Below are 15,330 nucleotides of genomic sequence, written 5' to 3'. Positions count from 1 at the left end.
CACTCACTCCACACCACCCCTCACACAGTGCGGCATTCACTCCACACCTCCCCTCACACAGTGCGGCACTCACTCCACACCTCCCCTCACACAGTGTGGCACTCACTCCACACCTCCCCTCACACACTGTGGCACTCACTCCACACCTCCCCTCACACAGTGTGGCACTCACTCCACACCTCCCCTCACACAGTGTGGCACCCACTCCACACCTCCCCTCACCCTCACACAGTGCGGCACTCACTCCACACCTCCCCTCACACAGTGTGGCACTCACTCCACACCTCCCCTCACCCTCACACAGTGTGGCACTCACTCCTCACCTCCCTTCAGACAGTGTGGCACTCACTCCACACCTCCCCTCACCCTCACACAGTGCGGCACTCACTCCACACCTCCCCTCACACAGTGTGGCACTCACTCCACACCTCCCCTCACCCTCACACAGTGCGGCACTCACTCCACACCTCCCCTCACACAGTGTGGCACTCACTCCACACCTCCCCTCACACACTGTGGCATTCACTCCACACCTCCCCTCACACACTGCGGCACTCACTCCACACCACCCCTCACACACTGTGGCACTCACTCCACACCTCCCCTCACAGTGTGGCACTCACTCCACACCTCCCCTCACACAGTGTGGCACTCACTCCTCACATCCCCTCACACAGTGTGGCACTCACTCCTCACATCCCCTCACACAGTGTGGCACTCACTCCACACCTCCCCTCACACACTGTGGCACTCACTCCACACCACCCCTCACACAGTGTGGCACTCACTCCACACCTCCCCTCACACACTGTGGCACTCACTCCACACCTCCCCTCACAGTGTGGCACTCACTCCACACCTCCCCTCAAACAGTGTGGCACTCACCCCACACCTCCCCTCACACAGTGTGGCACTCACTCCTCACATCCCCTCACACAGTGTGGCACTCACTCCTCACATCCGCTCACACAGTGTGGCACTCACTCCACACCTCCCCTCACACACTGTGGCACTCACTCCACACCTCCCCTCACACAGTTCGGCACTCACTCCACACCTCACCTCACACAGAATGGCACTCACTCCACACCTCCCCTCACACAGTGTGGCACTCACTCCACACCTCACCTCACACAGTGCGGCACTCACTCCACACCTCACCTCACACAGAATGGCACTCACTCCACACCTCCCCTCACACAGTGCGGCACTCACTCCACACCTCACCTCACACAGAATGGCACTCACTCCACACCTCCCCTCACACAGAGTGGCACTCACTCCACACCACCCCTCACACTGTGTGGCACTCACTCCACACCTCCCCTCACACAGTGCGGCACTCACTCCACACCACCCCTCACACAGTGTGGCACTCACTCCACACCTCCCCTCACACAGTGAGGCACTCACTCCACACCTCCCCTCACACAGTGTGGCACTCACTCCACACCTCCCCTCACACAGAAGGGCACTCACTCCACACCTCCCTTCACACAGTGCGGCACTCACTCCACACCTCCCCTCACACAGTGTGGCACTCACTCCACACCTCCCCTCACACAGTGTGACACTCACCCCACACCTCCCCTCACAGAGTGTGGCACTCACTCCACACCTCCCCTCACACAGTGTGGCACTCACTCCACACCTCCCCTCACACAGTGTGGCACTCACTCCAAACCAACCCTCACACAGTGTGGCACTCACTCCACACCTCCCCTCACTCAGTGTGGCATTTACTCCACACCTCCCCTCACACAGAGTGGCACTCACTCCACACCTCCCCTCACACAGAGCGGCACTCACTCCACACCACCCTCACACAGTGCGGCACTTACTCCACACCTCCCCTCACACAGTTTGGCACTCACTCCACACCTCCCCTCACACAGTGCGGCACTCAATCCACACCTCCCCTCACACAGTGTGGCACTCACTCCACACCTCCCCTCACACAGTGCGGCACTCACTCCACACCTCCCCTCACACAGTGCGGCACTCACTCCACACCTCCCCTCACACAGTGTGGCACTCACTCCACACCTCCCCTCACACAGTGTGGCACTCACTCCACACCTCCCCTCACACAGTGTGGCACTCACTCCACACCTCCCCTCACACAGTGTGGCACTCACTCCACACCTCCGCTCACACAGTGTGGCATTTACTCCACACCTCCCCTCACACAGAGCGGCACTCACTCCACACCTCCCCTCACACAGCGTGGCACTCACTCCACACCTCCCCTCACACAGTGTGGCACTCACTCCACACCTCCCCACACACACTGTGGCACTCACTCCACACCTCCCCTCACACAGTGTGGCACCCACTCCACACCACCCCTCACACAGTGCGGCACTCACTCCACACCTCCCCTCACACAGTGTGGCACTCACTCCACACCACCCCTCACACAGTGTGGCATTTACTCCCCCCTCCCCTCACACAGAGCGGCACTCACTCCACACCTCCCCTCACACACTGTGGCATTTACTCCCCCCTCCCCTCACACAGTGTGGCATTTACTCCCCCCTCCCCTCACACAGTGTGGCACTCACTCCACACCTCCCCTCACACAGTGTGGCACTCTCTCCACACCACCCCTCACACAGTGTGGCACTCACTCCACACCTCCCCTCACACAGAGTGGCACTCACTCCACACCTCCCCTCACACAGTGTGGCACTCACTCCACACCTCCCCTCACACAGTGTGGCACTCACTCCACACCTCCCCTCACACACTGTGGCACTCACTCCACACCTCCACTCACACAGTGTGGCATTTACTCCACACCTCCCCTCACACAGTGTGGCACTCACTCCACACCTCCCCTCACTCAGTGTGGCACTCACTCCACACCTCCCCTCACACAGTGCGGCACTCACTCCACACCTCCCCTCACACAGTGTGTCACTCACTCCACACCTCCCCTCACACACTGTGGCACTCACTCCACACCTCCCCTCACACACTGTGGCACTCACTCCACACCACCCCTCACACACTGTGGCACTCACTCCACACCTCCCCTCACACACTGTGGCACTCACTCCACACCACCCCTCACACAGTCTGGCACTCACTCCACACCTCCCCTCACACAGTGCGGCACTCACTCCACACCACCCCTCACACAGTGCGGCACTCACTCCACACCTCCCCTCACACAGTGTGGCACTCACTCCACACCTCCCCTCACACAGTGAGGCACTCACTCCACACCTCCCCTCACACAGTGTGGCACTCACTCCACACCTCCCCTCACACACTGTGGCACTCACTCCACATCTCCCCTCACACAGTGCGGCACTCACTCCACACCTCCCCTCACACAGTGTGGCACTCACTCCACACCTCCCCTCACACAGAGTGGCACTCACTCCACACCTCCCCTCACACAGTGTGGCACTCACTCCACACCTCCCCTCACACAGTGGCACTCACTCCACACCTCCCCTCACACAGTGTGGCAGTCACTCCACACCTCCCCTCACACAGAGTGGCACTCACTCCACACCTCCCCTCACACAGAGTGGCACTCACTCCACACCTCCCCTCACACAGTGCGGCACTCACTCCACACCTCCCCTCACACAGAGTGGCACTCACTCCACACCTCCCCTCACACAGTGTGGCATTCACTCCACACCTCCCCTCACACTGTCTGGCACTCACTCCACACCTCCCCTCACAAACTGTGGCACTCACTCCACACCTCCCCTCACACAGTGTGGCACTCACTCCACACCTCCCCTCACACAGAATGGCGCCCACTCCACACCTCCCCTCACACAGTGCGGCACTCACTCCACACCACCCCTCACACACTGTGGCACTCACTCCACACCACCCCTCACACAGTGTGGCACTCACTCCACACCTCCCCTCACCCTCACACAGTGCGGCACTCACTCCACACCTCCACTCACACAGTGTGGCACTCACTCCATACCTCCCCTCACACAGTGTGGCACTTACTCCAGACCACCCCTCAAACACTGTGGCACTCACTCCACACCTCCCCTCACACAGTGTGGCACTCACTCCACACCTCCCCTCACACACTGTGGCACTCACTCCACACCACCCCTCACACAGTGCGGCACTCACTCCACACCTCCCCTCACACAGTGTGGCACTCACTCCACACCTCCCCTCACACAGTGTGGCACTCACTCCACACCTCCCCTCACACAGTGTGGCACTCACTCCACACCTCCCCTCACACAGTGCGGCACTCACTCCACACCTCCCCTCACACAGTGCGGCACTCACTCCACACCTCCCCTCACACAGTGTGGCACTCACTCCACACCTCCCCTCACACAGAGCGGCACTCACTCCACACCTCCCCTCACACAGTGTGGCACTCACTCCACACCTCCCCTCACACAGTGTGGCACTCACTCCACACCTCCCCTCACACAGAGCGGCACTCACTCCACACCTCCCCTCACACAGTGCGGTGATCTCTCTTCACCTCCCCTCCCACACCATGGGGCTCCCTCCTCACAGTCCCTCTCACACCACGATCCACTCACCTCACAGTCCCCTCACACAACACTGTGCTTCCTCCTCCCCACCCTTTCCACAACGTGGTGCATCCTCTTCACCACCACCCCCGTTGTACTACCCCCTCAACAGCTCCCCCCACCCCGGAGCGGCATTGCGTGAGTGATTCTGTCTTCTCACTGCACACCCTGCGCCTCCCACCTCTGAATAGAAGCAATGTGATTTTATTTGTCTGAGTTAACGAGTCTCTAGTTTCTGTTAATATGAATGAACATGATCAGAATGTAGGTGGTAACCTGGGTCTGTGGGACCCAGTGCTGTGTGGGATCCTGCTGTGTAGTTGGTTGCAAAGTTCCCTATATCATTGGCCTTCTTCCCGAGAACCAGAAGGCTCTCGACACCCCCCACCCCAAATCCCCTGGCCACTAGCGCTGTGACACCTCAGGCTGGCCCGATTGATCGGAACTGCAGCTCTGAGTATATGATCGTCTCCCCACTGCGAGCAGGGCCCCCACCACCGGGCAGCTCCCGCAGGTTGGCGTACACTGGGTCACACTCCTCCCCCTGTCCAACGGACGTTACTGGTGAAACTTCCTGTGGGATCTGTCTCGTCCTCTGCCTCTCCGTGTCCTGCGGCAGAAATAAAAGCAAATCTCAATTCTGCATCAAACACCATTGAACTGCTCACTCCCCATCACGAAACTAATTCCACAACCTCTGGATTTACTTCCAAGGACTCTACAACTCAGGTTCTCAATATTTATTACTTATTTGTGTATTGTTACTTTTTATTTTGTATTTCCAGATTGTTATCTTTTGCTCACTAGTTGTTTGCATCAATGATGTGTGGATATTTAATTGCTTCTGTTTTGTTTTTTAGTTTTTATTATGAATGCCCACAAGAAAATAAATCTCAGGATGGATTGTGGTGACATGTATGCACTTTGATAATAAATCTACTTCAAACTTTGAACACTGAGGACAAAGATATTAAAACGCTGAACACTGGCTAGTGAATAACAGGCTAGAACCCTGCTGTGGGCACATTCCACTTGTTCTTTCCCCTCCCCTCCCTCATTTCTTCTCAGTTACTCTCTCCTCCCAATTCCCTGCGAGTCTCCTATCTTTGTCTATTTCATTCATTTCCTCTCTTGTTCCTCCTTTTTCTCTCTTTCCACCTCTGCCACCTTATCTCGGTCCCTTTCACTCCCTCCATCTCTCTTTCACACTCCCTCACTTTTGCTCCTTCCCTCCCTCTCATTCACTCACCCATGCTCCTAAACCCCAGGCCATAGTAATCTATGAGCAATCCCCCCTCAATGTCCCCCCCGCAGCGCTGTGCTCCCGGTGTCCTGCCCTTTACTGGACTGAACTCTGACCTGTACCTGAGGTGTGGTCAAGTGTGCAGTGGAGCTGACGGTCGTGTCCAGGGTCTCCGAGGCTCTCTCCTTGGTCCGTGCATCCCGCCCGGAACAGCAGAAGGTTGGACTAGAGTTACAGAGCATTGTTGTCAGCCAAATCGACACCCCAATCTCACCTCACTGCGACATCCAGACCATTTGATACCCTCAGCACCACTCTGCCCCACCTCCTCCTTCCTCCTTCCCATCTCCCCGCTTTCCCCACCCACTCCCTTCCCTTTTCCCAACCCTCATCCTCCCCACTCCACCTTCCCATCACCTCAATTAACTCTACTCCACTCAGAGAGAGAGAGAAATATCTGAAAGTTTAATAGTTTCCTTCTTCGTTTGGACACCTCACCTGTGGTGTTGACAATTGACCACTGATCAAAACATAAAAACACAACTGCAGATGCTGTGGATCAAAGAATACGTACACGACGCTGGAAGAACTCAGCAGGTCAGGCAGTATCCATGAGAAAAGAGTAGCCAATGTTTCGGGCCGAGATCCTTCATCAGGAATGGGGGTGGGGACAGAGGGCCGAAGCCCAGTAATAGAGATAGGGGAGGGGGTAGGGCCTAGAGGCGCCAGGTGGAAAACCAATCAGAGGAAAGATAAAGGGGGTTGGGGAGGGGATAAGCATGAAAGAACTGTAGAGATAAAGAAGCAGAAAGTTGAAAGGGGAGAGAGGCAGAGAGGGAGCTCGGATAGGGGAAGGGGTGGGGGAGGGAATTACTGGAAATTAGAGAATTCAATGTTCATACCACCAGGCTGGAGGCTACCCAGATGGTAGATAAGGTGTTGCTCCTCCAACCTGAGTTTGGCCTCATCATGGCAGTAGAGGAGGCCATGTATGGACATATCTAGATGGGAATGAGAGGCAGAGTTGAAGTGTGTTTCCCTTCTGGCGTCATCAAAGATGCCCTCACCCGCATCTCCTCCACTTCCCACACTTCAGCCCTTAACCCAACCTCCCGTCACCACAACAGGGACGGGGTTCCCCTTGTCCTCACCTACCACCCCGCCAGCCTCCGGATCCAACACATTATCCTCCGCAACTTCCGCCACCTTCAACAGGACCCCACCACCAAACACATCTTTCCCTCCCTACCCCTCTCAGCATTTCGCAGGGATCGTTCCCTCCGCGACTACCTGGTCCACACATCCCTCCCCACAGAACTCCCACCCGGCACTTATCCCTGCAAGCACAAATGCTACACCTCTCCCCACACCTCCCTCCTTACCACCATTCCGGGCCCCAGACAGTCCTTCCAGGTGAGGCAACACTTCACCTGCAAGTCTGCTGGAGTCGTCTATTGCATCCGGTGCTCCCGGTGCGGCCTCCTCTACATCGGCGAGACCCGATGCAGATTGGGGGACCGCTTCGTCGATCACCTCTGCTCCGTCCGTCACAACAGACAGGACCTCCCAGTTGCCACCCAACTCTGCCTCTCATTCCCATCTAGATATGTCCATACATGGCCTCCTCTACTGCCATGATGAGGCCAAACTCAGGTTGGAGGAGCAACACCTCATCTACCATCTGGGTAGCCTCCAGCCTGGTGGTATGAACATTGAATTCTCCAGTTTCTGGTAATTCCCTCCCCCTCCCCCTCCCCCTATCCCAGGTCTCTCTCTGCCTCTCTCCCCTTTCAACTTTCTGCTCCTTTATCTCTACAGTTCTTTCATGCTTATCCCCTCCCCCCTTTATCCTTCTTCTGATTGATTCTCCACCTGGCGCCTCTAGCCCTTCCCCCTCCCCTATCTCTATTACTGGGCTTCGGCCCCCTCTTTCTCCCCATTCCTGATGAAGTCCTGAAACGTTGGCTACACTTTTCTCATGGATACTGCCTGACCTGCTGAGTTCTTCCAGTGTCGTGTACGTATTCTTTGACCAGTGATCAAGGTGTGACCACCCAAGCGCTGTGTGACCACAGGATGACAAGGACCAGACTGGAAGGCAGGGAATTCCCAGTCTCCCTCATCGTGCTTTTGGATCTGGAGCTCTCTTTGTTTAGGTTGGTTTATTTTATCATGTAAGTTACGTATAACATTCAGACGCCATGTACGTCCTCCCCGTGACAACGTGGATTCCTTCGGGTGCTCTAGTTTCCTCCTACATTCTAAAGACGTACCAGTTAGTAGCTTAACTGGTCATTATAAATTGTCCTGTGATCAGCTCGGGTTTGGGAATGAAGGGCCTGTTCCATGCTGTGTCTCTTAATAAATTAATTTGTCATGTCTGTAATGTACAGTGCTGCTGCTAATTGCCATAACATATACAGTGCCTATAAAAACTATTCACCCCCTTTTGCTGCACAAATCACTCTCTCACCTAGATGGAGTCAGTTGTGCTGTGAGGATTACATTCCTTGACTTCTCTAGTGCCTTTAACACCATCCAGCCCAAGATCTTAAGGCACAAACTAACGGAGATGGGAGTAGACTCTCACATGGTGGATTGGATAGTGGACTACTTGACAGATAGACCTCAGTATGTGCGGTTGGGAGACTGTAGGTCTGACACGGTGGTCAGCAGCACAGGAGCGCCGCAGGGAACCGTACTCTCTCCGGTCCTGTTCACCCTGTACACATCAGACTTCCAATATAACTCGGAGTCCTGCCATGTGCAGAAGTTCGCTGATGACACGGCTATAGTGGGGTGTGTCAGGAATGGACAGGAGGAGGAGTATAGGAAACTGATACAGGACTTTGTGATATGGTGCAACTCAAACTACCTGCGTCTCAATATCACCAAGACCAAGGAGATGGTGGTGGACTTTAGGAGATCTAGGCCTCATATGGAGCCAGTGATCATTAATGGAGAATGTGTGGAGCAGGTTAAGACCTACAAGTATCTGGGAGTACAGTTAGACGAGAAGCTAGACTGGACTGCCAACACAGATGCCTTGTGCAGGAAGGCACAGAGTCGACTGTACTTCCTTAGAAGGTTGGCGTCATTCAATGTCTGTAGTGAGATGCTGAAGATGTTCTATAGGTCAGTTGTGGAGAGCGCCCTCTTCTTTGTGGTGGCGTGTTGGGGAGGAAGCATTAAGAAGAGGGACGCCTCACGTCTTAATAAGCTGGTAAGGAAGGCGGGCTCTGTCGTGGGCAAAGTACTGGAGAGTTTAACATCGGTAGCTGAGCGAAGGGCGCTGAGTAGGCTACGGTCAATTATGGAAAACTCTGAACATCCTCTACATAGCACCATCCAGAGACAGAGAAGCAGTTTCAGCGACAGGTTACTATCGATGCAATGCTCCTCAGACAGGATGAAGAGGTCAATACTCCCCAATGCCATTAGGCTTTACAATTCAACCGCCAGGTTGAATTTTTAAAGCCTATTTTAAAAATAATAGGCTTTTTAAAAGCTATTATTAATGCTTTTTGAGATAGTGATTTAGATGCATATCATATTTTTTTTACTGAGTTAAGTATTGTATGTAATTAGTTTTGCTACAACAAGTGTATGGGACATTGGAAAAAAAAGTTGAATTTCCCCATGGGGATGAATAAAGTATCTATCTATCTATCTATCTCTTGGATGTTTTCATGTTTTCTTGTTTTACAACATTGAATCACAATGGATTCAATTTGCCTTTTTGACTGAGCAACAGAAAAGGACTCTTTCATGTCAAGATGCAAAACAGATCTCTACAAAGTGTTCTAAATTAATTACAAATATAAAACACAAAATAATTGATTGCATAAGTATTCACCCCGTATAATGTGATACACCAAATCATGACTGGTCCAGCTTATTGGTTTTCGAACTCACATAATTAGTTAAGTGGAGATCTGTTTTTGGAGACCTGTGTACTGTCAAGATATTTCAGTTGATTGTAGTATACAGCCTCTAAAATGTATTCACACCCCCATCCCATAAGTTTTCATGTTTCATTGTTTTCCAACATTGAATCACATGGTTTTAATTTGTCTTTCTTTACACTGATCAATACTGTTTTTATTGTCAAGATGAAAACAGATCTCTACAAAATTACAAATATAAAACACAAAATAACTGATTGCATAAATATTCACCCCCCCCCCACTTTATAATGACCACCAAATTATCACTGGTGCAGCCAATTAGTTTCTGCAGTCACATAATTAGTTAAATGGAAACCTGTGTGCTGTCAGGGTGTTTCAATTGATTGTAGTAAAAACATACCTTTAACTGGAAGCTCCAACTGCTGGTGAGTCAGTATCCTGGCAAAAACTACTCAATGAAGACAAAAGAACACTCCAAGCAACTTTGTGACAAGCTTATTGAAAAGCACAAGATAAAAGAAGATGGATAAAAGAACATTTCCATGTCACTGAATATTCTTTGGAGAACAGTTAAGTTAATCATCAAGAAATGTAAAGGATATGGTACAGCTGTAAATCTGCCTCAGCAGACCATCCTCAAAAACCTGAGTGACTGTGCAAGAAGGGGACTAGTGAGGAAGGCCACCAAGAAACCTGTGACAACTCAGGAGGAGTTGCAAGCTTCAGTGGCTGAGATGGGAGAGACTACGCAAACAACAACTGTTGCCCGGGTGCTTCACCAGTCCCAGCTTTATGGGAGGTTGGTAAAGAGAAAGCTACTGTTGAGAAAAGCTCACATGAAATCTCAGCTAGCATTGGCCAGAAGGCATGTGGGAGTCTCTGAAGTCAGCTGGAAAAAGGTTCTATGGTAGATTGAAAGCAAAAGTGAGCTTGGTGGCCATTAGACTAAATGCTATGTTTGACATAACCCCAAAACTGAACATCAGAAATCACCATCCCTACCATGAAACATGGTGGTGGCTGCAACACGCTGAGGGGATGCTTCACTGCAGCAAGCCCTGAAAGGCTTGTGAAGGTAGAGGGTAAAATGAATGCAGCAAAATACAGGAAAATCCTCATTTCCCAGGAGAACTGGGTCTTGGGAGAAGATTTGTTTTCCAGCAAGACAATGACCCCAAGCATAAAGCCAAAGCCACACAGGAATGGATTAAAAACAACAAATGTAATGTCAAGTCAGAGTCCAGACCTCGTTCCACTTGAGAGTTAGTGGCCGGACTAGAAAAGAGATTTTCACTCATAATCCCCATGCAATCTGACGGAGCTTGAGTAGTTTTTTAAAGAAGAATGGGGAAAAATCAGAGCGTCCAAATGTGCAAAGCTGGAAGAAACCTATCCACACGGACTCAAGGCTATCAATGCTGCCAAAGGTCCATCTGCTAAATACTGACATGAAGAGCGTGAATTCTTATGCAATCACTTATTTTGTGTTTTACATTTGTAATTAATTTCGATCACTTAGCAGAGGTCTGTTTTCACTCTGACATGTGAGAGTCTTTCTGCCAATCAGTGTCAAATAAAGCCAAATTAAATCTACTGTGATTCAATGTTGTAAAACAATATAACATGAAAACTTCCAAGGAGGGGTGAATACTTTTTATAGGCACTGTATACCACCAGCATGTAGGATGTAACAATGAACGTGAATGTTTGTTGGCTCCCAGTCAGTAAGGGAGATGGACAGGAACAGATGCAGACCCGATCGAAGCAGTCACCCACAGGCAGACAACAGAGGGTAGGGTTTGAATAGAAGCTGAATATTCCTCAGCCAGGATTTCACAGATTGAGGTGTTTGAGGCTACCTTCTCCCTCAATTCTAACCAATTTTTAGCAGGAGTGCCATCAAGAGTATCCTGACCACCTGCATTACTGTCTGGTACAGCAATTGGAAAGATGTTAACCAGGACCCTTGGGATTGTCAAAGATCCTTCCCATCCGTCTCACAACCTCTTTGACCATCTTTGCCCCCTCCAATCCCTACCATCAGGCAGGAGGAACCGTAGCATTATGAGAAGGACTGTGAGGATGGGAAACAGCTTCTTCCCCACTACTGAACTCCCTGACACCACCCAGGTCTCATCACTTATGAAGTGTCATTAATGCACCTTATGATCAATGTTAATCTTACAGAATATATTTAATTATTTGTTATTTTATTTGGTAATGTTGTTTTATGTGCTGTGTGTGTGTTATATGCACTGTTTTGTATACCCTGGTCCAGGGAATGTTGTTTCATTTCATGGTATAAATGTATACAATTGAAACAACAATAAAACCGAACTTGAACGTTCATCTGGACTTACTTCTGGATGTACCTGGAGATGAAGAACCCAGCCAGTAACATACTGAGAATGACACTGCTCGTGAGTAACACTGTGGTCCAAACAGCAGAGACTCCACCTGTAACATCAAGCAACAGGACAGCTTCAGAATAGTCCACTGTACAAGTCAAACCCTTTCTCATTTATGGACAGGCTACTGCACAGGATCTCAAAAAAGCTGCAGTAAATTCCAAACTCAGCAGCATCACGGGCACTAGCCTCTTCAGTACTGAAATCATCTTCAAAAGTTGAAGCCTCACAAAGACCTTCACCACTCAGGATATGATTTCTTCTCAATGCTTCCATCAAGGAGGAAGTACATCCTGAAGACACACACTCATGTGTGAGGAACAGCTTCATCCTCACTGCCACTGCTTCACCATTCTTTTCACTTTTTGTTTTGCTCTCCCTTTGCACAACTTATTTAATTCAAGTTACTTTCTATAAATATATATCATGCCTATAAAAAGTTTTAATTTGGCTTTTTTGACACTAATCAATAGAAAAAGACTCTTTCATGTCAAAGCGAAAACGGATCTCTGCAAAGAGATAGAAAGAAATTGCAAATTCAAAACAAAATATTTTATTGCATAATTGTTCACCCCTCTTGAACAATGGCACACCAAATCATCACTGGTGTAGCCAATTGCTTTTAGAAATCACATAATTAGTTACATGGAGATTTGTTTTTGGAAACCTGTGTACAGTCAAGGTGCTTTCATTCATTGTGGTAAAAGTACACCTGTGTCGGGAAGGTCCACCTGCTTGTGAGTCAGGGGTCTGGCAAAAACTACACCATGAAGTCAAAAGAATGCTCCAAGCAACTCCCTGATAGGGTTATTGAAAAGTACAAGTCAGGAGTAGGATACAAGAAAATTTCCAAGTCACTGACTATCCTTTGGAGAAGAGTTAAGTCAATCATCGAGAAATGGAAAGAATATGGCACAGCTGTACATCTGCCTGGAGCAGGATGTCTTCAAAAAGTGAGTAACGGTGCAAGAGGAAGAGTAGTGAGGGAGGCCACCAAGAGACCTATGACAGCTCTGGAGGAGTTACAAGCTTCAGTGGCTAAGATAGGAGAGATTGTGCATACAACAACTGTTGCCCGGGCACTTCACCAGTTGCAGTTTTATGGGAGAACGGCAAACAGAGGCCACTGTTGAAAATAAATTCACATGAAACCACAGCTAGGGTTTGCTGGAAGGCATGTGGGAGACTCTGAAGTCAGGTAGAAGAAGGTTCTACGGTCTGATAAAACCAAAATTGAACATTTTGGCCATCAGAGTCAACGCTATGTTTGGCATAAGCCAGACACTGCACATCATGAATACACACTATCCCCACAGTGAAACATGGCAGTGGGGATGCTTCACTGCAGCAGGCCCTGGTAGGCTTGGAAGACAGAGGGTAAAGTCATTGCAGCAAAGTACAGGGGAATCCTGTTGGAAAACCTGATGCAGTCTGCAAGAGAACTGGGACTGGGAAATCAAATTGTTTTCCAGCAAGAAAAAATTGTTTCCCAAGCATAAAGCCAAAGCTACACAGGAATGGCTTAAAAACAACAATGTTCATGTCCTGTTGTGGCAAAGTCACAATATGGACCTCAACCTAATTGAGAATTTATGGTTGGACTGGAAAAAGGCAGTACAATTGCGATCCCCATCAAGTCTGACAGAGCAAGAGCAGTTTTGTAAAGAAGAACAGGGAAAAATTGCAGTGTTCAGATGTGCAGAGCTGAAAGAGACCGATACACACAGACTCAAGCCTATAATTGCTGCCAAAGGTGCATCTACTAAATACTAACTTGAAGGGGGTGAATACTTATGCAATCACTTATTTTGTGTTTTATATTTGTAACTAATATATATTACTTTGCAGAGATCCATTTTCACTTTGACACATAAGTCTTTTTCTGTTGATTAGTGTCAAAAAAGCCAAATTAAATCCACTGTGATTCAATATTGTAAAATAATAAAACATGAAAACTTTCAGGGGGGGAGGAATACTTTTTATAGGCACTATATGTAGTTCTCTTTGTAATTTATAGATATTGTACTGTACATTGCCATGTAGTCTTGCTGCAGAACAACACATTTGTCAGCATGTGCTGGTGATACTGGACCTGATTCTGATTCTGATTCTAATGTAAGATCCAGGACATCCAGCTTTTCATTGCCAACATTTTGTAGGAGACAGAGATCCATGTGTTCCTTCCCAATTTTACTTGGGCTTTGTCCTCAGCACGTTGAGAGAAAAACCTAAATTCTTGGATAAAGGCAGTGGGGTCTTAAAGGAGAGTGAACAGTGTGATTCCCATTTCACCATCCCAATGTGTTCCTCAGCTTGGGATCTGATCCCAAGGGAAGCAGGGTAGCAGTCTGTACACAGCAAGATCCCATGACTAGCAATGTGATGATGACCATTAGTGGGCTTGGGATGCTGGCGTAAATTCCCCTCTATCTGTGCGATCTTCCCCCTCCCGCCGGAAGTGAAGGTGGACTTTGCTCACATGGAGCTAAGTGGGGGATGGAGGGAATTGTTGAGGAAGGGCTGCACTTCACAGAATGGAGAATATTTCTCAGAGATATCCTCACCTGTCATCCACAGGAAAACTGCGAACATGACCTCTCCATGTTGGTTTTGGACTGTACAGAAAGCAGTCACATCCTCCTCTTCCTCGCCCACACCCAAGGTCAACCAGCCAGTCACCAGTTGCCCGTCTGCCACCTGCCACGTCTGGAAACGACCGTGTGTCTGGTTCCCGCTGAGGTTGGCGAGGGGGAGATGCCAGGTGAGCTCTCCGGGTGGGTTTGATCTGGCCGCACACGCACATGTGATGACCTCGGGAGTCCGAGTGCATCCTGAGTCCCGAGAAATCTCAGGCTTATCTGGGAAGAAACAGGCAGGAGATGTTGGCAGCACTGATATATTGTAATGGTCCAGTGTTATTCTGAAGCATCAGCTGTCCTCTGTTAGACACCCCTTTCCATTCTCTGTAAACTGAGGCTGTCTCCATTTTGATGCGTTGGATCCCCCTCCTCCACATTCAGAGATGCTCTTCTGCATATCACTGCTGTAACGTGTGATTGTTTGAGTTACTGTCGCCTTCCTGTCAGATTGAACCAGTCTGGCTTTTCTCCTCTGACCTTTCCCATTAACAAAGTGCTTTGCCCACAGAACTGCCACTCACTGGGTTTTATTGTGTTTGTTTTTCATACCATTCTCTGTAAACTCTAAAGTCTATTGTGCGTGAAAACTCC

General features: G+C 49.9%; 2 protein-coding genes across 2 annotated transcripts in view; one reads left to right on the top strand and one right to left on the bottom strand.

Annotated features, from left to right (window-relative positions):
• Positions 1–15,330, top strand: part of LOC140732449 (high affinity cGMP-specific 3',5'-cyclic phosphodiesterase 9A-like) — a 208,445-nt gene that overhangs the window by 60,574 nt on the left and 132,541 nt on the right. The window lies entirely within an intron of this gene.
• LOC140736276 (myeloid cell surface antigen CD33-like) overlaps positions 12,049–15,330 on the bottom strand; it is a 34,656-nt gene continuing 31,374 nt past the window's right edge. Inside the window, exons 5-6 of the mRNA XM_073062230.1 lie at positions 14,665–14,958; positions 12,049–12,149 (exon numbers count right to left, since the gene is read on the bottom strand). Coding sequence (XP_072918331.1) covers positions 12,049–12,149; positions 14,665–14,958 — 395 coding nt within the window. The remainder of the gene's footprint in view (positions 12,150–14,664; positions 14,959–15,330) is intronic.

The sequence above is a fragment of the Hemitrygon akajei genome, chromosome 1, assembly GCF_048418815.1.
Source record: "Hemitrygon akajei chromosome 1, sHemAka1.3, whole genome shotgun sequence".
NCBI lineage: Eukaryota > Metazoa > Chordata > Chondrichthyes > Myliobatiformes > Dasyatidae > Hemitrygon > Hemitrygon akajei.
This window is presented reverse-complemented; position numbering and strand designations above follow the sequence as displayed.